A 22,591-nucleotide genomic window follows, 5' to 3' on the forward strand; every position below is an offset into this window, starting at 1 on the left:
CGCCCTCCCGGCCTGCCCCTCTGGAGAATTTCCTATGCGATTGCAGCTTGCGTTCCTCAAGGCTATGTGCAGTCCAGCTGTCAGTCTAGAAAAATGGATACCTCTACTGTGTGACCGCAAACGTATTTTGATGGCCTTGGGCCAACCGTCTCATGCACGATATGACAGAATATAGGTTTCCGAGTTTGCCAATGAACGGCCATTTTGATATAACAAGAATCGCCATTTTGTTTTCTAACCATTGCTCATTGCTTTCTGTTCTTATTGCTTCGCAGTACATTTTCTGCTTACACTGCTCGACTGTAAAACATTGTTGTCTGCACGTAAAAGGACAAGGCTGCACGGCCGCGAGGATAACAAGAGTTAGTTGAAACACAACGTAGGCAGCGCCCGGCTCCCTCCCGAATGTAGCCTTGATGCAGAGCTGCAGGGCATTTAATCATTTCACAGCTGCGAGCCAGTCTTGTTATATGGTAGAATATGTTAGAATAAAGCAGCTAAAGGCTTGAATTATGCTCTTCTTACGGCCCCCCTTTGCTGAGCCCCGTTAGAGCGTGTCGGCTCTCAGGACACGAATAGCACCTCATATATAGCAAGGTCTGGAATGCAATGCTTCCCCCGTATGTAGCTCGCTTCCAAGAACAGAAGCGCTGTGTTCTGTTCAACAACTGAAAGGTGCCTCTGCACTCACAAATTGCAAATTGTTACTAGAATAGGTATTTGAAGGTGTCATAGCTGTCAAAAGTGTCCATCATCACACCAAGTTCAAAGAAACCCAATAAAGGGGGGTGTTAAACATGTCATAGCTGATTGTTTGATATGCATTTTGTATATATGTAACTGATGTACGTAATTCACTCTCTTGCGTCCCTCGAGGTCTAGAGATACACGTCGCGGGGCGTGAGACCGAGTTGGCCAACTGAGACTTTTGCTTTGCAATAAACCCTAGCTTTGGGAATACAACCTTGTGTCTGGCGTATCTATTGTGTGTGGTGACTCGCCTTGTTTCCATAGACGTAAGGGACCCCTAGGGGCCCCTTTCACAGCAGGCATTGTGTGTGAGCATTTCACACGTTATTGAGGAAAAAACATAAACTGAGGCTACGGGTGCCATGCGTCCTATTTTTAAAATCCAGTGACATCACCCTCGACGGAGGCCTTTGAGGGACATCGACCCGATGCCATCGACACAGGACGCCCTCTGTCGAAAAATTTCTGAAGTAGCACAGCTGTGGACATTACATGTCAAAAATGTGGAATACGTTGGAGGAACATCCAGTCAAAAGAATGTTACCAGTTGGTAAGTAAATTGTTCTTCTGGTTGCCTGGTATACTCTCCTGCCAGGCCTTATGTTCACACTCTTGTGCTGATTGCCTGGTGTACTCCCCTGCCAGGACTTCTCATGCTCACACTCTTTTGATGGTTTCCTGGTTTACACGTGTGCCAGGGCTTATTCTATTCACATGGGCTTCCTGCCCTTTTCCATAGTCGCACGCACATTTTTCTTGCTACTTTGTCTTCCGGATATATAATCCGGTCCTGGGTTTTCCTTTCGTTCACACAATTTACATCTGCCTGTAAATGTTTTATTTGAAATTTGTTTCCCTTTTTAATTTTAAGTACATTCTATCTTTCTCTCTTACTTGCTTTTTGTTCATTCACTTGCATTTGGCATACCTGCTGACATGCTTCTGGGTCCCCACGGCTTCTGGGAAGACTCAGCGGTGTTTGTTGCTGTATGCTCACGCAGTCAACCGGAGTAGCGCCTTAATCTGCTTCTTTCTCGTGACCGCCTCTGTCTGGTTTCTTCGGGTGTCACGGCTTTCAGTACCACGTCAGCTTCGCTCCGAGCACCGATAAGGAAAGCACTGCTCTCAATCACCTGCGAACGCCCAGGAGTCCCTCACTAGCTCGCAGCATTTCTTCTTCTCTCTCTCCAGCCTTCTCCTTCTTTGCTGGTGGGCCACCGGTCTCCACCATGCCGGCACTCACCCTTCGGATTCCTCAACCTCACTAAGAGATGCGTTCTCTCTCGCCAGTAGCAGACATTGATGTTCTGCTTCACTTGCCATTTAACCTTCCCCGGCACAGGCGTGTATGAATAAACACTAGAATGTTCCACGTTCTTGCTGCTTTCCTCATTCTGCATTGCTCACTGCTTCTTCTTTGTCCTGGTACTTGAGTCATTCTGGGACAGGAAGTCCAGGTTTTGGAATTGGTTTGGAAAACCTGAAAATACATTTTTACTAGTCTTAAATGGTGAATGATTCTTGGATGAATGGTAGGTGGAACTGGAGAGAGTGATCTCCCTATTATTCATGGGCGAAAGAGTGGGCATACAACAATAGGCCATGAGGGTATTCGATATTTGAGGGTTCTTTTCAGGAGAAAATGGGGGGATACTTTCTCACCCAATGAAGCCATGACATCTCCCCAGAGGTTGTCTCCCTCATGTGATCCTCCCTCATTTAGCCGCCCCCTGGGTCAGGACCAGGTAGTGGCTGACATACCCATGCCATATGGAAAGAGATCACCGCCCGGAAATCAGTGATGACTCCAACGGGTTCATCCCATACCCTTCCCCATAATGCTGCCGGTTCTCTCAGCACCTATTGGAAAATGGGAAAGTGAAGTCTACATTGCTCTACTCTCTTCCTTTTCAATGTTCTACCCAGAAACAATAGGGCTGAATGTCCAACAACCAGCACATGACTTGTGTGCTGTTATCCTTGCAGAGGCTCATCCATTTCAAGGGGGCATGATCTGTGATCGAAGTAAACTTTCAGCCAGTGAGGTAGTATTTAAGATGGGTTATTGGCCACTTTATAACCAAGGCCTCCAATTCAATAGTGGAATTGTTTTTTTCCCCGGGAAACAATTTTCTACTGCTGTAAACATTAGATTGTTCAATACCATTGTGGTCTTGTGAAAGGACTGCCCCAACCCAACGTGTGAAGCATCCGTCTGTAAAATAAACTCCCTGTTGAAATATGCCACCTTCAACACAGGTTCACTACACAGAATGAGCTTATCAAAAGACAGGTTGCCTTCATCTTTCTGTTTTTGGGGCTCTGCATTCTTGAGTTTAACAGTGAGGCAAGATGTGATGGATGAATAACTGGGGATGAATCGCCTTTAATACCCCACTAAGCCCAGAAATGCCCTGAGATCTTTATTTGTTTTTGGTACTGGCGTTTCCTAGACCGCTTTTACTTTCTCAGTCTGGGGATGAACTAGTCGATTGGCAACAAAAAATCCAAGATACTTGATACGCTAAGTGGCACTTCCGTGGATTTGCTGTGAGCCTGGCTTTTCTTAATGCCCTAGTAACTAAGTATAGGTGGTGTAAGTGTTCTTTCCATGTCCTACTGTGGATGATATCATCGGTGAATGCTCCACAGAAAGACGGGTGATGTCAGAGCACTTGGTCCATTAACCTTCAAAAGGTGGCCAGGGCCCTGTGTGGTCCAAAAGCTAATACCTTGAACTGAGTTCAATGTGGGTGTATAACACTGTTTTCTCGTTGTCCTCTGGATTAACAGGAATTTGCCAGTATCCCTTTGTCAGATGATATGCAAATGGTTTTTCCTCCTTGGTGAAAAGTACAGTGAGCAAAAGGCGATGGCTGCAGACTCTCAAAGTGGGTAAAAACCACTGAACAGGTAATCATGCCATGTTCTTTCTAGAGAGGGTCGAATGCTACCTTTTTTTTGTACCAAAATAAATTATGTGATGTAGGGAAAATAATTGATTAGAAGCTTCTCCTGTTTTGAAGCACACATTTGCAGTAGCCCATTGTCAAATCTGACTGAAGGACAGTTCACTGTAGCTCATCTGGTCAAACAGGGTAGACTGCAGTTCATTCAATGTTGACAGTATAACAGCGATATATTTTAGATAGTTTTTCATAATCCGATCTTTGGTGTAGGGGTTAATTAACGATTGTCAGAAATGTAAAGAAATAATAAAAAAATTTGAGCAAATCTCAAAATTCCCTTTGAAGCAGCACTTCAGAACATCCTTTGTACTGTATAAAGTAAGGCCTTATGACTGTGCAATGTTATTACTATGCAGGATTTCATAAAAAAACACCTAACACTTTTAGATTGTAACAAGACCCTAGATTTGGGGACATCACTAGATGAACATAGTACCTTTTGCTCGACTTACAGCAACATCATTCCAGATGGACAGATTTCTCTGATCCAATTCAACCTATTTTTTGGGTGCCTCAGAATATTTTTTGTTTGTGTTTTAAAGTAGACACACATTGAACATGATGCACTATGCCACACACTGGCTATGTCTACCATTTAATCTAACAAAAGGCCAGGTGTATGTTTATCCGATGCAGTAGCTTTGCCTGTTGTCACTGCTAGAGGGAGCTGTTGCCTTTGGATACATATAGACAATGCCAATTTGAATAGCTTCGCCTGTTGTCACCACTAGAGGGAGTTGTTGCCTTCGGATATATAGTGGCCCTACTGTGTCAATGGAAACCTGCACTTTGGCCCGTGTACACGGGCCTGTACACTAGTTTTGCATATTTGCTTTATCTGCTTGCTGGTGAAAGCTTGTTGTCCATAGAAAGCAAATGATGATTGGGGTTAACATTCAACTGAGTCTTGCTTTGATCATTTTAAATGGCTCTTGTTCTATTACAAGTCAATTTCAAAGTTTAAGAAAATGTGGTTAATGAATTCTACAGTGTTTTTGAAGAAAGTAATATTGGGCAGCTGGCATTACCATAACTAATTAATAGAATGACCAGACAATCTTCCTTGGCACGTGTTACATACTGCCTCGTAGCCCTATCTCTACCAAGCCGCAGCTGCTAGGCACTGCCCTCTCCAATGTGTACGTTTGTTCCTGTGGGATCTATTTTCTTGGTTCTCGATCTTTTCTCCTAATCTTTGCACCTCTTGAATGACCCCATCCAGGTTTCTTTCCATAGTTGACTGATTGTCCTGTATGGCGCTTATGCGCTGTTCGTTATCAGTAGTCCTCTCTGCTTGAGTTGATAGCTGGTTTTGTACGTCTTGGAAGTCTTTTTTAATGTCTTGGACCATTGTGTTCGTTTTCTTGGTTCATTGGCTGATTAACTTCATTTCCGCCAAGATGGCCTGCAGCTGCGTTTGGACGTCCATTTCGGCTTTATTTTGCACCGATCACCACGGTATGCTGCCTGATTGCACCCCGTCTGTATTGTCCTTCGTGTTTGAGTTATAAATGACCTAGACAGTCCCCCGTATCGCATGGGATGGACATTCTCTTCTGGCTGGCTGTTGTAATCCTCGTTTCCTGAGTTGCGTTGTGGGTTATTGAGTATAGGCCTTACGTTGAGGTGCTGGCGTTCGCTACTTTCGATGTTGAGTGCGCGGGTGTTTCCCCCGTGTCTGAAGTGTACACTGTGGATGAGTATGATCCTGGGTACCTCCGTTGGTATGTGGTATCTGCAGCTGTGATATCTGTGATGCTACCAATGTGGGCCCCTGCCTGTTTGCTCCCGCTCCTCTGCGCTCTCTTGGGGCTTGTTTGGGTGTTTGATATCCCCAATTTGGCAGTGTAAGGGGGCTGGTAGTATTCTCTTTCCTGGGGGTGCCTCCTGCTGCGTCTCGGGTGTATTTCACTGGCCCTTTGCAGATGTTTCGAGCAGCCCGTCACCCTCGTGCGAGGTGGGCTGGTTGCTGTGTCTTGGCCTCAGGTCTTGCGGGCAATTCGTTGCTGGTTTTGCGTATGCGGGCTGCTCGCTTTGCTAGTGTTCAGTGGGCTGCTCTGTGCTGTGGAAGTGGCGCATTACGCCTGAGGCTCCCTTTGCCCAGCCACTAGTGCTTGGCCCAGGGTTCTACGTGCAGGTGTTGGGACTTATTGTGGAGGCTCTCATAGGATAAGGGTCCCAGGTGGTGCTGCTGGCGGTGTGCATGTTGGAAAATTGGGTCTATGATGAGGCCAAGGCGTGCGTCTGGGCTATGTCAATCCGCCTTGCACCGGCATTAGTGAGGGGATCCATGCTTTAGAGCCCGTGTTTATAGGTTGCAATTGTGTCCTGAGGCTGGAGGCCCTGTTCAGGGTCATAAGTTCCCCGGTCACTATGGTTCCCTGGTGGGGCGCTCTTTTTTTCCACTTCATATGCCCCCTGCTTTGAAGTGGATGCTGAAGGCGCGCGCCCGGTTGCCTGTGACCCCCGGGGTCTTTGCTTATTTCAGCAGTTGTGTGCCATGGTTTCCGTCAGGGGTGGGGGTGTGTTTGGGCAGGGTCTCTGTGCCTCCTTACTGCCGTTGCAGATTATATGTCCACCTCATAAGTCCCTGCCCCCACCATGTGCTCGACTTACTTGGGGGTAGAGGTGGCATCGCCCCTACGGTGTCTTGTCTGAGGACGGGTGGTGCCACGGCCACCCTCCAGCCCGCCTGTGTGTGGTCCTGTGTGCGCCACAGTTTCAGCGGGCCTTAGTGTAGATGTGGGTGCCCGGGGCAGCAAGGCGGGCTCAGTCTTCCTCGGCGCCCCTTGCTCTGGGTGTAGGTTTGATGAAGATCTGCACCTGCTTCGTATCTTAGTGTCAGCAGACACCGCCCGCTGCGCTGTCGCTCCCGCTGCGGGGGGCCCTTGCTTCCTGGTTCTCCAATGTCAGAACGGTTGCCGGAGGGTCAGGCTGTGATCTTGTCGGGTCCCAATGTCCTGTATTGCTGAGGTTATTACGGCACCGGGTAGTTGCCTGGCGCTCTCATTTACATTTGCTTTTGCACCTTTTTCATGCGCTGTTGTCCGCCATGGTGTGCTGCGGCGGTTTCTTCAATGGCTGTTATTTCGGGAATCGCTGTGCGATTTTTATTTATTTCGTCCCCAGGGGTCGCCCAGCTCTTCTGCTCTGGTTCCGCCAGATGTTTCCTTTTTTATATGATTTGCTGTGTCTGGAGGGGTAGAAGTCGCCTTCTCATGCTTTACACCGTCAGAGCTCTTTCAGCCCGCCGTCATCTTGCTCAGGTTCTCGAGCGTCCGCCCAATGTGTATGTTTGTATGCAGTAATATTATCTTCGATATGTTACTTCTTTCCAGGGTCTGTTGGCGGTGGGGGTTCTGCAAAGGTGAGGTGGCATCTTTGTAGCCTGGGCCAGTGGCGAGAGGCTACCAATATGCACCTAAACACAGATAAAACATCTTTAGTTCTGCACATTGGATGCACACGATGCTGCTATAGTCCAGGAAGGGTTAATAAGCCTCATTGAGCAGTTATCACTCTACTTAAAGGAGGTGTCGCTAAAGAAACCCAAAAGAATATGTAATGACCATGCCTTATCCTGGCACTTTTCAACTAATGGAAATTCATTGTAGTATCAATGTCACCAATTATTAGCTGATTGCTGCCAACAGAACAGCAGACCACAATCAGTCACAAACGGCTTGAAAAGGATCAGCCTGTTCTGCAGTACAAGACACCTTTCGTCTGATTGACCCAACTTCAAAACCCCAGAAAGTTTTAGCTTGTTAAGCACTGTCAGGCGTCGAGTGAGTGTGTAGGGACAGCAAGCAAGGAGAGGACTTTACATTTGAACAGACCTACAATACATAGAGTGGCTGAATAGACAACAAGAAATATGATGTAAATGCTTCAGTTCACTGTGGAGCTAATACATGTCTTCCTGTATTGCAGCCCACTGCTGCCTTTACACATGGGGACCAACCTTATGCCAAACAGTCCATGTAAATGCATATTTTAAGAGATGCTGTGTCAGGTATCGAGCCAGGCAGACTAGGACTTGTAAAGGCACCTCTCTGCCCCACAATTATACCAGCTTTAAAGGGTGTGTCTCATTAACAATAGTCTCTTTTAGAGCTTGTACATATTATAAGAGTGCCTGTTACATGTGAAAGTGAGTGACTCTGGCACTGTATCTAGTCGTTTTGCCGACAGGAATTCCTTCGAAGTGATTTAGGTAGAAAGGAATTCCGCCCAAAAAACGAATCTAATTATATAGGGGAAGGGGTTAAGAGGTTAAAAGGGGGCCGGGAGTGGCCTGGGGTAGGGTGACTAGTATAGGGAAAGGTGGTTTTAGGGGGGGAACCACCCCAAATAAAATGAACAAAATTCTATGAGGTTTTTTGGGTGGAATTCCTGTCGGTAAAACGACATGGAACCTTCTGGCACACCTGAAATGACTCAGCCTTGGAAGCTGTGTAGAGGTAGTCAACATCTTCAAAACTGAAGAATGATGGCTGTAAGATTTTAAATGAGCCATAACTTCTGGCGTTTCTCTGGGCAACTTTCCAAACCATTCTTTGTGAACCCAGTGGCCCAAACTACACCTCAGTCACACTGCCCAACAAGGCCAAAACATAGCAGGGATTGCTTGCGGTTTCGTGAGATGGAATGTAGCCAAGCAATTTGGGATTGACTGCTTTTGGGTGAGGCCTGATTTGCATACAGGCTTTCCCCTTATAATGGCAAGGTAGGCAGAAGAAGGATGGTATGGAGGGCTGCCCGGAGAAGCACCATTACTGATGATTAATTCAAAACCTTCTAGTCACCACTCTTCAGTTTTGCAGAGGTAACCAGTTTTGCAGAGATCGGTAAGCCGGGATGATGGGATGGGTACTAGCGGAACCTTGTGCTGCCTTGGTGATAGGCACATGGGAATGGTGCAGTGAAAGGTTTGAATGTGTACTCCTCCTCACAGCAATGGAGGATTTTGGAAACTGATAATAATTGTAATGCTCATCTTTCATGTATGCATTGAAAGACCATCTTGAAGATCCGTGCCTCAATACCTTCAGCTGAGGCACTCTTAGCTATAATATATATAGCTGGTGGAAATCCTTCTGCCTGGGGTAGCCATTACCATCTGCGTGCGTACATAAGTCTTGCCAGCTTGATTACTGCTAGTTGCTCGGAATAAAGTTTACTGTTCAAAGTTATTGTCCTATATGTTTTCCAACTCTATGAATCTACTGCCTGACAGCGTCCTCCATTTACAGCGTATGTTTGTAGTAGTTCAAAATCAACCCATTCAGGTAAAGCTATGACCGCAGTTTCCATTTCCAGTCAGGTGTGCCCTGCTGAAATTCCACAGTAACATTGTACAGATAGCATTGCTTTAAAGTAAATCTTACTTGAATATCTTGGCGCTGGTCTGTTGTGCAGAAGATTGTTTTTGGTTAACATATCAGCCAACCAGGAAATAACAGCAGAGCAATAGTCAATCTGTAAAAAAGAATAGGCACATACATTTGTTCCCTCTTAACATTCTGCAGCGCGGAAGTCGTTTAAGTCGAAACTGTTTTCTAAAATGTTAGAACCTTTTGAAACATTGCCATCCTTTATGCCTTTTTTTTTTACAACCTGACTAATACAAATTAAAGTGAAAGCATTCAGGAAATACGCAGATACAATACTGGCCACCATCGCAACAACATCTGTAAACAACGTGTCTTATTTTTAAAAAAAACTTTTCTTTATTGGCATGGTGAGAAAACAGACAATCAACACATTATACAGCATAGCAAGAGTAACAGATACACACATGGCAGTGCAATACATAGGAATGTTGAGCAGGTACCGATGGGGCCATTGCTCGGATTCAGGCGGCACAGCAGTGGATTAGTTTACATCACCTGGAGGAGGGGAGGACAATAGTTCTAAGTCATCTTTGTTATTTAAATATGTGTAAAATTCCGTCCACACATTCCTGGGACGGGAGGCCAGCGGGAGGGTATTGATGTAGTCCTCCTCGCACGCTTGAGTCCAGGTGAGGGCCCTCATCCACATCTTGAATGTGGGGGGGGGGATTTGCGCTTCCAACATTGTAATATGCATTTTTTGGCTATTATGGTGGCAACATTGAGAAACCTAGACATTTTCCTCAGCTCCGGGCTGTCCCACAGGCCGAACAGTACAGCTAGGGGTTCTAAAGGGATACGGGACGCTGTGATGTCTGAGACAGCTTCAATTATGGTCTTCCAGTATGGGCCCAGCGCGTCACAGGACCAGAACATATGAGTGTGATCTGCAGCAGGAGAACCGCACTTAGGGCAGGTGCAGGCCTGGGTGTGTGCAAACCTGTCCAGTCTTTGAGGTGTGTAATATAGTCTGTTAAGGAGCTTGTATTGCATGCACCTATGCCTGGCATTCAGAGAGGTGGTACGAGTGTGTGTGCACATTTTCTCCCACATTGCGTCCGTGATGGGGAGGCCCAGCTCCTCACTCCATGTATCTCGCGCCTTGACTGGCACGTCTGTGGTGTCAGCCATCAACAATTTGTACAGCGCGGACACTATCCCCCTGGCACCAGCCGAGTTGGATATATACTGGATCTCAGGTGAGTCTGAGGGCTCATCTGGGTATGAGGACCACCAGGCGCGGAACACCGCCCTCAGCATGTAGTATTGTAGTGGTTCCAATGCAGTACCCAGGTGTCCGGGTAGCCACGTCTGCGGAGTGATAAACTTCCCGTCAGGGTAAAAGTCGGTCAGGACCCAATAGCCCAGATCATGCCAGTGTTTCATTAAAAGCTTATCATGTGTAGGGCTGAGGCCCGGGAACTGCCACATGGGCAGCCATTTGTAGTATGGGTGGTGGTCGGGTTGTATCTGCAAGATGTATTTCCAGGCCCTGACAGTGGCCGCTACCGGGTCTGCCGGGGCATCGGTGTGATATGTGTGATGGAGGATGAGGGAGAGGGTGTTAACGCTCTCGCTCGCTAGTTTCTCGAGCTTGACATGGGGGGGGGGTCGGAGAACGTCTACCAGTATGTGGCGTATTGGGCCTGTGCAGCTGTCCAATATTTGGCAAAATCAGGGGCAGTGAAACCCCTGTTACCATAGGGAAGGGTCATGTGTTGCCATTTCTTATGATCCGCGCCCGAGTGCCACAGAAATTAGGCACACGCAGCGTGTAAATTCCTGAAATATCGCTTTCCGGGACAGATCGGCACATTTGTGAAGACGTAGAGAAATTTGGGGACCATAATCATTTTGATTAGAGATAGTCTACCCGACAAAGAGAGTGGAAGACTACGCCATTTTAACATTTGAGCCTCAGCAAGCTGCGCCACAGCCGCATAGTTGTCAGCCAACAGTGAATCTTTAGTGAGGGACACCTGCACTCCAAGGTACCTGATGCCCCTCGGTGACCATCGGAGGGGGAATTCGCAGGGCGGTTGTGTGGTGGTCTGGGTGAGCGGGAAGATTTCAGATTTGGAATAATTTATGGAGAAGCCCGAGAAAGTGCCAATTTTGGTTATGTCTCTCAATATCGGGTCTAGGTGGGCAGCTGGGTCTCTAATATATAGGAGCACGTCGTCGGCATTTAGAGAAATGATCTCGGGAGTATCACGTATACCTTTACGCGTATGTTTGTCCCTAACGTTATCAGCCATGGGCTCTATAGCGAGCGCAAAGAGTATCGGAGAAAACGGGCAGCCCTGGCGAGTACCTCTGTGGAGAGCAAAGGGGGCCGAGGACCTGGAGTTGACCAGGACTCTGGCTGCGGGGCTTGTGTAGAGGAGTTTGATGTACGACCTCATGCGTGGGCCAATTCCCATTTTGTGGAGCACCGCCCACATGTATTGCCAGGACACCATATCAAATGCCTTCTGGGCATCGAGGGTGACCGCCACGGCCTGTGCGTTGGGGTCAATTCTAGCCAGAACATTGAACAGGCGACGGATATTAAGGGCAGTGGATCTGCCGGGCACGAAGCCACTCTGGTCAGGGTGGACTAAGTGGAGCATAATGGGGAGAAACCTATTGGCAATGATCTTGGCAAATATTTTTGTGTCTGTGTTAATCAGAGAAAGGGGCCTATAGGACCCACATTCGTCTAACGGTTTACCTGGCTTGGGTAATACAGTTATAAGCACCTCATGCATGGATTGGGGTAGGATGTTTAACTCTAGGGATTCCTTGCACACCTCCAGGAGTCTGAGTGCCAGAATGGCTACATGCTCCCGGTAAAACTCTGAGGTGAGGCCGTCCGGGCCTGGCGCTTTGCCCCTAGGGCAGTTCGAGATGACCGTGGTTATCTCATCGAGGGTGATAGGGGCCTCAAGTAGGTCGCTGGTCGCGTGGGAGAGGAGGGTCATGGGGATTTGATCTAACAGGGCGTCAGTGTCTTGCAGGCTGTGTTCTTGCTGGGGGCCATACAAGGTCATGTAGAATGTGGTGAATGCCCCAAGGATATCCTGGTCAGACCAGCACATGGTGCCTCCTGTGTCCTTGACGCAATCAATGCGGTTCCTGCCCCCCTCAGTTCGGACCAGTCTGGATAGTGTCCTACCCGGCCTGTCCCCCTCACCATACTTCCTGGCCGCCACAGGACGGGCGAAGTACCGAACTTCTCTTAGGGCGTGAGACTCGAACGTTTCTAATTCCGCTCTAATCTGTGCCAGTGTGGTCGGGGAAGGGGAGGTGGCATATACCCTCTCAATCTCTTTTAGTTTTGCTTCTGACTGTTGCAAGCTATTCGTTATGGCTTTGAGGACCCCAGCCTTTCTAGATATGCACATCCCTCTGATGAAGACCTTGAATGCCTCCCAGCGCACTCCATCGGAGGTGTCATGCCTGTTGTTGCACTCAAAGAAGGTGTTGATATCAGCTAGGATATCGGCTTTAAAGACTATGGGCCTGATCACGACTTGGGCGGTAATGGTAACGCTATTAACGCGGGCGGTATTAGCCCTACCGTCGAACTCCCCGGCGCTAATAGCGCCGGATCACGAGTTCGGCGGTAATGTAAGTCCCCATTCCCCACTGAGCCCATTCGGGAATGCCCCATTCCCCATTGAGCTCAATGGGGAATCTTCGCGCTAATACTGCTGGCGGATTTCCCGCCGGCGGTAATAGCGCACATTTTCGGCAGATTTCCCCCCAGCTCAAAGCTGGGGCGAAATCCGCCAAAGCCCTGATTCGGCGGACCCTTAAATCTGGCGGTAATAGCGCTACCGCCGAATTTAAGGGTTACCGCCGAAGTCGTGATGGGGCCCTATGTCTAGCAGGGCCTCCGACTTAAATCTCCAAGAGGAACGTGGGGGCTGGTCGTGTCTCAGTGTTATCTGGAGTGTTACCGGTGAATGGTCCGATAGTGTGCGCGGTAATATCTTGGTCTCTGTGACCCTGCCCATCATGCAACTCGATACGAGGAAAAGGTCGATCCTGGAGAGGCTATCGTGTACCGATGAGTAAAAAGTGTACTCTCTAACCTGTGGGTTGAGAGCTCTCCATGCATCCCTGAGATCCAGTGTGTCAATATGGGCGTGTAACCTATGGGCTGCGCGTGATGGGGCTCTGCGGGCTGTCACGGACCTATCCAGGTCTTTGTCTAGGATCAAATTCATGTCACCGCCCCATTAGATGGGAATCCCAATATATTTCAGAAGCGTGGTGGTGATGGCATCAAAGAACTCAGGGGCATCAAAGTTAGGGGCATATGTGTTCACTAGGAGGCATTCCAGATTAGTGAGTGAGCAATGGAGGATCACGTATCTACCCTCAGGGTCAATGTGGCTGGAGCGCAGGGAAAACTGGACTGATTTATGGATTAGAGTTAGGACCCCCCTGGATTGGGTGGAGTACTTCGTATAGAATCTGTTGTTGTCCCACGTGGGGGCAAGACAAGCTGCTAAGCGCCCTAGAGCATAGGTGTCTTGGAGAAAGAGGATTTTGGCGCCATGTCGCTGGGCATAGGAAGTTATTCTGCTGGCATTAGTGAAATTGCTGAGGCCACAAACATTCCATGTGACAATGTTCAGAACCATAGCGACATATTATGGAACATCCCAGTGGTAGTATTCGTTAGGATTTTTCCTTATGCACTTGCCGTGTACATAGTAGTGTTGAGTTGAAGTCATGCGTCTCTCAGCCATGTTTTTAACTGTTAACACAATCCCAATTACGCCACCCCCCACCCTCATTGCCCAACCCCAACCTGCAGTGCAGACCTCCCACCCCAAAACACACCTGAACCCTTTTGGGCCTGCTTCGACCGGAAACCAGAGGTCAGAGGACCAGACCCAAAGTGGATAGGGCCACATCCTAGCCCAACAGGGGCCAGTCAATAGGAAGAACAAAATAAAAGCGAAAGCAAACATTGCAACTGCAACAGGGGGGCGTTGGTGCCGTGCGGCCGGCATTTGTGGCTTGATGTGGGGCAGCAGATGCTGTCCCGAATGTGTTGCTGCGGTAAAACAGGTATCACAGACAGCCTCTGAGACCAGAGAGTACCCTCTGGCAAGTTGACATCGCGAGAGAGAGACGGGCACAGGGATAGCTACAGGAGCCAAGTGGGGGAGAAGACAAGGAAGCAGTTTAGGAGCTAGCCTGTGGCCTGCATACACATGGCAGGAGGCCGCAGTTACTGAGTGGACACGGTGGGGTTGCCATCAACACATCGAAAGTCATAGATCCGTGGACATTTTTATAAAATCGTGGGCTGTGTAGTCTATGGCGTGTGGTCGCCTCGCGGCCCTGGAAGAGGTATATGTAATTCTATGAACTTCACCGCTTCGTCAAGGACAGTGAAGAAGATCATCTTGCCATCATGGGTAATCTTTAGTCGTGCCGGGAACAAGATGGCGTAGAGGACGTTGCGCTCCCTGAGCAACTTTTTGACGCCTAAGAACTGGCGCCTTTCCTGCTGCACCGCCAGTGAGAAGTCCGGGAAGATTCTAACAGTATGGGCTTCAAATCGCAGGTCTCCCTTTTCCCGCGACAGGCGGAGGATGAGATCTCTGTCGCGGTAGTTGAGAATCTTGGCGATAATGGGTCTGGGGATGTCGCTGGGTCTGGGGCGCGGAGACACGGCCCGATGAGCCCGCTCGACCGTGAAATACAGAGAGAGGGCAGGGTCGTCCAGTAGGTCCTTGAGGAGTTTCTCCACTGCGTCCTCCATCCGCCCCTTAAGGGCATTCTCAGGTACATCGATGATGCGCAAGTTATTCCTACGGGAGCGCGACTCCAGATCGTCACACTTCGCCTTGACACCTTTCATGTCGCGCGTTAGGGAGGCCACAGTGTCCTGGAGTGTGGTGATGCCATCTTCATTCACTGAGATCCTATTTTCAGCCTCGCTGATCCTCGATCCCGCCTGGTCCACTTGAGCTTTAAGCGAGGCGACATTAGCATTGATGTCGTCTAATTTCTCATGGAAGGAGGCAAAGTTTTCAGCCATAGATTCCAATAGCAGGGTGAGGTCAGGGCCTCCGACCCTTCGGTGCAGGGTCAAGTCTGGCTCGTCCTGGGGCGATGATGTGCTGGCTGGATCATCTCAAGGGACCGCTTTAGCATACTTGTCCATTGTACCTCCTTGGGCCCCCGCCTTATTTCTGCTAGGCATTGTCGTCGTGGTGGGCCCGGTTGCAGTGAGGGCCCACTTATGAGTAGGATGGAGGACCGAGAAGGGCCGGGGCCAGCAGGCTCAAACGCAGTGTCCTTCGGTGGCGGTAGGCGGTCGAAGGCAGTTGGGGGGCCACTGCAGTTAGCAGAGAGTCAGCGGTGGAGTGGCAAGGCTGTGATGGCGAGCGATCGCGGCCTCCTTATGTGTACAGGTTGCGCGGGGGCGCCAGCCGGATCTTCCTTAGGAGGGCGCGGGCAGAGGCGGCGACACTGTCAGCGAGAAAGCGGGCAGACAGTATGGTGAGGGCCGCTTACTTATGATAGTACTGGCCCGTAAGGTCGCACACAGCGGGCAGAGGTCTCGACCCCCACCGCTCCAGCCACCGCTCACCTGGTCCGCCGCGGCAGTGGGGCGATAAGATCCTCCGTGTTATCGCTGCCGGGGAGGTTGCGGTGATCACTGACGCAGCAGGTGGCATCCACAGTGTGGCAGCGTAAGCAGCAGGACCCCCAGGCGCCGGCCACGATTACACAGAGCGGCGGGAAGCAGGAGCGGGGAGGGGACCCAGAAGTCAGGCAGGCCAGGCGGGAGGGCCGGATGTTAGGCAACCACCGGGGCCGGGTGGAATACTAGGCCCAAATCTGACAAGGCTGTCAGCCAGGTCCCAGGTGGGCCGATCGAGACCAAAATCGCACAAAATGTCTAGTGCAGTGGCAGAAACAGCTCGGCCAGCCGATAGTCCTTCACAATGTCGGGAACCGCAGATGGGAGCAGATGAACGCCGAGGCCGCACAGAGCTGAAAGGCTAGGCAGCCATCTTGGGCTGCTCTACAGCGCCACCCAACGTGTCTTATTTTAAAGCAACCATCAACACTGCAGCTCTCCTGGAAGCAAAGAATGTTGGCAAAGAAACTGGAGACAGAATGTGGGTGTGGTGGTGCAGGCAGCCACTGTTTTCTCATGGTGAATTTTGAGGCACAGCTTTTCTCTCAATGGGACAGGCAGGTGGTGGATTGACATGTATGTATTTGAATATGACTTGTCCCCTTCTACAATTGCATGTCCACTAGATTGTTCCAGCCGATGACACCCTGTGCCACTACCATATCTATAAATGAGAAGTGTCTGCCACCGATATTTAGAATAACTACGGAGAAGCTTAATCTGGTGATGGTGTCGGGAATCTTGCTGCAGAACTTTCAAGGTCCCTCACATTCTCTTCAGTGGCAGCTGGTGAATTTTGGAAGTAGTGGGGCGTAAATGTTCGCCTCGAATATGTGTGATCGAATAACAGTAGCAAGGGAGGCCGAACCAACCAAGGGAGATTTGTGGGTGTTCTCCTGAGACTACTCGAAAAATAATGGATTGAAATGGTGTTTTTTCTAGCTTGCATTGTGTAAAAAGCCATACAGTTTCCAATTCGTTTTTTATGGTAGCAAATGAAAAATTCCAACAGATGCAGTTAACGAGGGGCTTTTTCCAAAACATTTCATGCTTGCTGTGTGCATATTGTTTGTTTATTTTATTTATATTGCACGCCTAACCCAGGGGTAGCTGGGCGCTCTTAAGGCATGTAGAATGTTACAGACATAGGCATTGTGGTTCAAGATACAGTTTGTACATGCATAGACATAGTAAAACAGTTACAGGTAGGTTACACATGTCATATTACAAGTATGGGCAGTATTAAAAAGTTACAGATCCAGATGTATGTTTTTGCGTGGCCAGGAAACAGGCCAGATAAGTGTAGAGAGGTAGTTGTACTAAAGTGTAGGCAGACCAAATATACAGATACAGATGAAGCAGGTATAAAATAGTCAAGCAGATCATTCAATTGTTTAAGAAATCTAAGTTATTGTTAACTAGTTCTTTCTAAGTAACCAGGAAATGACTTTTCTCGTGAAATTGGAGAATACTTGGATAGATTTGATGTCAGATGGGAGGGAATTCCACAGTTGGGAAGCCATGACCGGGAAACTAGATCCTCCAGATCTTTGTAGGTTATATCTTGGGACCACCAGGCAAGATGTGTAAGATGATCTAGTAATCTGTGTGGATGATCTCAAGGTACATTTTTCAGTGAGGTACGGGGGGCTGTATGGTTCAGTGCTTTGAAGATAAGGCATAAAGTTTTAAGCTCAATCTTTTCTATTATAGAGAGCCATTTGGAGTGTTTTCTGGTTGCTGAAATGTGCTCTCTTCTTGGTATATTTAAAGTAGCTCTAAGAGCATTGTTTTGCATTATTTGTAGTTTGTTGAGTACAGTCTTATTGGTGCCTAAGTAGAGACCGTTACAATAGTCCCGTTTGGACAATATGAGTGCTCTTGCTAGTATGAGAAAACTTTCTGTTGACAGCAGAGGTTTACAGGCTCTTATCAACTTGCCCGTATAGGCAGTAGCTGAGGCAGTCGTATTCACTTGTTTTTTTTGGTTGGAGGAAGCGTCCAGATAGAAGCCTAATGTTTTTACTTCTTTGGCTGTTGGGATGTTGTTCCCATCTTTGTTGAAAGTAGCGTAATTAGGACTCATTTTGTTTACGTTGGCTCATGAGCCCACAAGGAGGAGTTCCGTTTTGTCGTCATTCAGGCAGAGGACGTGAACGGTATTCCATGCCTCAATGATTGTGTAGATTTCGTTCACATGACGTACATCTGTGTCATAGATGCCTGTAAGGGGTAGGAGTATCTAAGTGTCCTCTGCATAATTTGTGTAGGTGACACCCAGACGGTCCAATTCATCAAACAGCGGCTTTGTAACGATGTTATACAAAGTTGGCGATACACATGAGCCTTGGGGCACACCACAGGTGATCGGAATGGGGTCAGCTGCTGCAGACGGCGAGGAGACTTGCATGGTTCTATTATTTAGGCAGGATTGAATCCACGTGATGGCGGTCTTGGAAAAATGGGCTAGTGAGGCAAGGTGATCACAGAGTACATTGTGGTCGACCAAGTCAAATGCCGCCGACAGGTCCAAGAGGAGCAGGATTGCAAGTCTTCCTTTGTGTTTGAGTTGTCAATCTGACTTTTTAGGTCAATAAGGGCAGTTTCAGTCCCATGTTGCGGTCTAAAGCCAGATTGCCGAGTTCCCAGGAGTTTGTTGGCCTCTAGATAGTCTTGGATTTGCAAATATGCAACCCTGTCCAAGATTTTTAACAAGAATGGGACCGTCGTAATAGGTCTATAGTTTGTAGGGATAGTGGGGTCTAGCGTTTGTTTTTTGAGTAGTGAAAGTACCCATGATTCCTTCAGGTTACTGGGTACAATGCCACTTGAAAATGATGCGTTGATTAATTTGGTAATGAATGGGGCCAGGTCTCTGGCCGCATCTTTCATAATCTATGCTGGACAGCTATCGCCCTGGCAGTTTGAAGGTTTCAATGAAGCTATCATTTTTTTGTACCTCTGGCATTTGTAAATGTAAAGCCTTTGGGCTGTAGGGTGAGAGGTGCTGGGCTCGGCTTAGTTGAGGCTGAGTTAATTAGGTGTCGCCGTTTGTCTGCTATTTTAGTCTGCAGGCAGGCAATTTTGTTTGTGAGAGCATTTTGAATGTTCGTGCACCAGAGTTTGTCTTTTAGGCATGAATCACTGGGTGGATTAGACGTCTCCATTTCTCTCAAGATGATGAAGAGCTCTTTAGTGCTGGACCCAGCTTGATTTATTCTATTGTTGAAGGTATCCCATTTAGTATGGATAATCTCTTCTTTGTATTTAGCGGAGATGTTGGCTAGGTTGGTTTTGTTCTCTGACAACGAGGTATGTTTCCAGAGTGTTTCAACTTTTCTTTTTTAAGAGCGAAGCGTCATTAGTTTGGGGGTAAACCAGGAATTTACATGGGCTCTTGGTTTCCCTTTACACATTTTAAGAGGTGCGACTGTGTCTAATGCTTTATACATGGTACAGTTATAAGCGTCTACAAGTAAGTTAGGGTCATTGGTGTTTAGTAGTTAATTTAAGGTGGGGATTACAAGAGGCAAAATTGCCTTGGCAGTAATACTACGTTTATTTTTTTGGTGGGGCACGGTGGTGCTATAGGGCAAGTTTTGTTTGGGGTTTGCTAATGCTAAACTCAAATGAAAGAAGGTAGTGGTCAGTCCATAATTGAGGTAGGATCTCATTCACTGTGATGTTGCAATTTAGGTCTGCTATCCAGTCGAGGGTCCTTCCTTTCTCGTGAGTGGGTTGGAGGATTTTTTGTATAAATCCATGTTCAGCCAAGACATGGGCTAATGAAATTGCTGGGGGGTCATTAGTGTCTTTATAACCCAGATTGAAATCATCTAAAATTAAGGTTTGCAAGGTGGTTTTGATGTTGTTGGAGAGTAGTGTCATCATGTCTTCCTCGAATGAGCCTGTAGGCCCAGGAGGTCTGTAAATTAGATGGATTGTAGTAGTGCTTTTATGCAATGTTTGGAGTATAACTGAGAGAGGTTTGCATGAGAAAAATGGTGACGAGGAAGCTATTCTCATGTCTAACTTATTTCTGAAGAAGATGGCAATATCTCCTCCTCTGGAGTTGGGTCTGCCCACTCTAATGATAGAGTAATTATCTGGTACTGCTGGTAGAAGTGAGGGGCCCGCTGCAGCATGCAGCCAAGATTCTGTTACTGCTAGGAAGTCCAGATTATGTGATAAGATGTCAGCTATATCAGTAGCATGAGCTACTAAAGACCTAGCATTTATTAAGGCTCCCTTGATGGACGGTTTAAGATTGTTGGGTGGGATGTTGCCCGCTTTAGGTTGTTTCTGATTCTCTTTCTGACAGTTCTGGGTTGGTTTGGTGGCTGGGAACCCCTTGGGGTGGTTGCTTTTATTTTTTAGGCAAGGTTTGTTATGGTAGATTTTAGATGCAGACTGGTAGTGCAAAGGTAGCCTGGCGTGAAGTCTAAGATTTCTGTCATTGGAGCTAGGGCTGGTGGTAGGTAAGTCTGTAGTGAGACTTATTGGACCCTTATTTGTAATGGGATTGGGTGCTGAACTCTTATTACTCCTTAATGAGTCTATGTGTAGTTTAGGTAGGAAAGAGTGTGGCATCCAATATGTGCTGGTAGAAAGGGGTGGCTAGTGCTGATAAGAAAGGGGTGGCTTTAATCCAGGGAGCTATGGTTTTAGTTGGGATCATGTTGGGGCACAACTGTTGCTCGATGGGGTCTAGCTCTGAGGTCTGCCAGATGGCAGTCCTGGTAAAGGCAAGTAGTAGTGGGAATTTAAGGAGTATGGTGTACATAATCTAGCTTTTTAATGGCATCTGCATTTTAGTGATTGGTAGGCTAGATGCATGGCACAGTAATAGCACTGTTAGGTAAGGGTTCCAAGCTAGGTACAGTACCCAGTATTGACGCAATGTTTGGTTGAGTCCAAAATGGAGGCTTATTGCGATCTTCAATGCAGTGTTCAGTAGTAGCACAGTGGGAGGATGGGTACAGGCTAGTTGCAATATGCAGTTCTAACACAATAGGAGGAGAAGGCTATGAATGAACTGGATATGGTATACAATAGAAATGCAGGCTCGGTACAGTGCACAAGATCACAATGTTTGGTGAATTGTCCAAGGTGGAAGCTAATGCAATGTTCAATACAGTGATCGGTGGTAGCACTACAGGAATAGACAGAGGCTGGTTGTAATATGCAGTGCTAACACAATAGATAAAGGCTGGTTGCAATATGCAGTGCTAACACAGTAGGTGTATAGGCTGTGAGCGAGCTGGATATGGTATACATTGGAAATGGAGAATAGTCCAAGGCGGAAGCTAATGCAATGTTAAATATAGTGATCAGTGGTAGCACAATAGGCATAGACACAGGCTAGTTACAATATGCAATGCTAACACAGTAGGAGAATAGGCTAAGAGCGAAACTAGATAAGGTATACAACATCGGTTAGTAGGAGGATAGGCTAATGCGCAAAACACGATGGTCTCCCAATGTTAGGTGTGTACGTAAGATACGGGCCAGGTGCCGTATGCAGTGTTAACATAGTAGAAGGGCTAAATTAGGTGTAGACTGGATACGGCGCACAATAGATGCACTAAGGTTGTTTCGGTACAGCATAGGATAGATCATGTGGGTGCATTGTTGGTACAGGTAGATCATTTGTAAGTGGATTACAATTGCATGTGTAGTTGTGGAGCATTATACAAGCGTTACGTGGTGTGATAAACATGAAAGTAACATGGGCACATTTACTTAGACCAATCGCTGTGTTAACTTTATGAAGGTTATACCTATGATGGAGGCAGCGTTTTATGACAATGGAATCTGTGCTAGTAGCCTCTTAATAGTTTGAACACCGTATTGCAGTGATCGCAATGCAGTAGGGCATACATGGACAGTGTTATGCAGAAGAGAAAGGCAGGGTTTCACCATGTATGTCTCAGATAGCCGTAGGTCAGGCCAGTAGGAGAACTTGCAGGCTGCAGAAGTGAGGATGTGTCGACGACGGAGCATGGGGGGCTTAGAGACCTGGAGCAGCTCGCAGCGCGGCACACTCGGTCAGCTCCATCAGGAAGCCTTCTTTCCTGGGCCTTACTTCGTGGGCCGGCTCACGCCTGCCGGCGATTGGTGGATGGCTAAAGGTAGTGAGCAGCAGCCAATCCCCTCGCTCCTGCGGGCCAAAGGAAGACAGACACTCAGTGGGAAAGGTTCAGGCGCTGGATATATTCGGTGCAGCGCCCATTTTAGAGGCAGATTGCCTCGCGGATTTCAATAGAGGCGGTTTAGTTTCCCAAAGATTACGAAGCAAACAAGCAGATGATATGTATGAAACTCATCTGAATACCAAATAATTACTCAGCCCAACGGAGGGTCAGGGATTGCAGGGCACAGATCGGCGGGGCTTTGAGGGGCTTCTAGGCAGCTGGTAATATCCCTGGAGCTTACCTCGACATCGCGGACAGATTATATATCCATGCAGACTGCACCACACTCATACATCCCGTCCCTTTTCCTCCATCCTTTTGAGCATCCACCCAACATGTTGGGGGACTGTACCGGAACCTTTGGAGGCGGAAAATGAGCTACTTCTTTAAATTTGGCATAGCATGCAGGGGGCGGACCTGGGAGTGTGAATGCCCCCGAGACTCCGCTCTCCGGCACCTCACCTCAGTCCCTTTTTCCACACTTACAGAAGGTGTAGGACCTGGCAGCTAGGTGCAGGAACTTGTTCAACTTTCCACGTGATCCCCACTCTTTTGTTTTTTGAAATTCTTCACCTCCCTTCGGTGCCGGGTCTCCCCCGGCGCATGTCGGCTGCAGAAAGCTTCACG

The 22,591-nt window shown here is 47.9% G+C and overlaps 1 protein-coding gene across 1 annotated transcript in view; it reads right to left on the minus strand.

The window, feature by feature from the left end:
• Window positions 1–22,591, minus strand: part of TRPM5 (transient receptor potential cation channel subfamily M member 5) — a 473,179-nt gene that overhangs the window by 7,466 nt on the left and 443,122 nt on the right. Inside the window, exon 23 of the mRNA XM_069625407.1 lies at window positions 9,110–9,200. Within this exon, the coding sequence (XP_069481508.1) occupies window positions 9,110–9,200 (91 nt within the window). The remainder of the gene's footprint in view (window positions 1–9,109; window positions 9,201–22,591) is intronic.

This window comes from Ambystoma mexicanum, chromosome 11 (genome assembly GCF_040938575.1).
Source record: "Ambystoma mexicanum isolate Mex_15411 chromosome 11, UKY_AmexF1_1, whole genome shotgun sequence".
NCBI lineage: Eukaryota > Metazoa > Chordata > Amphibia > Caudata > Ambystomatidae > Ambystoma > Ambystoma mexicanum.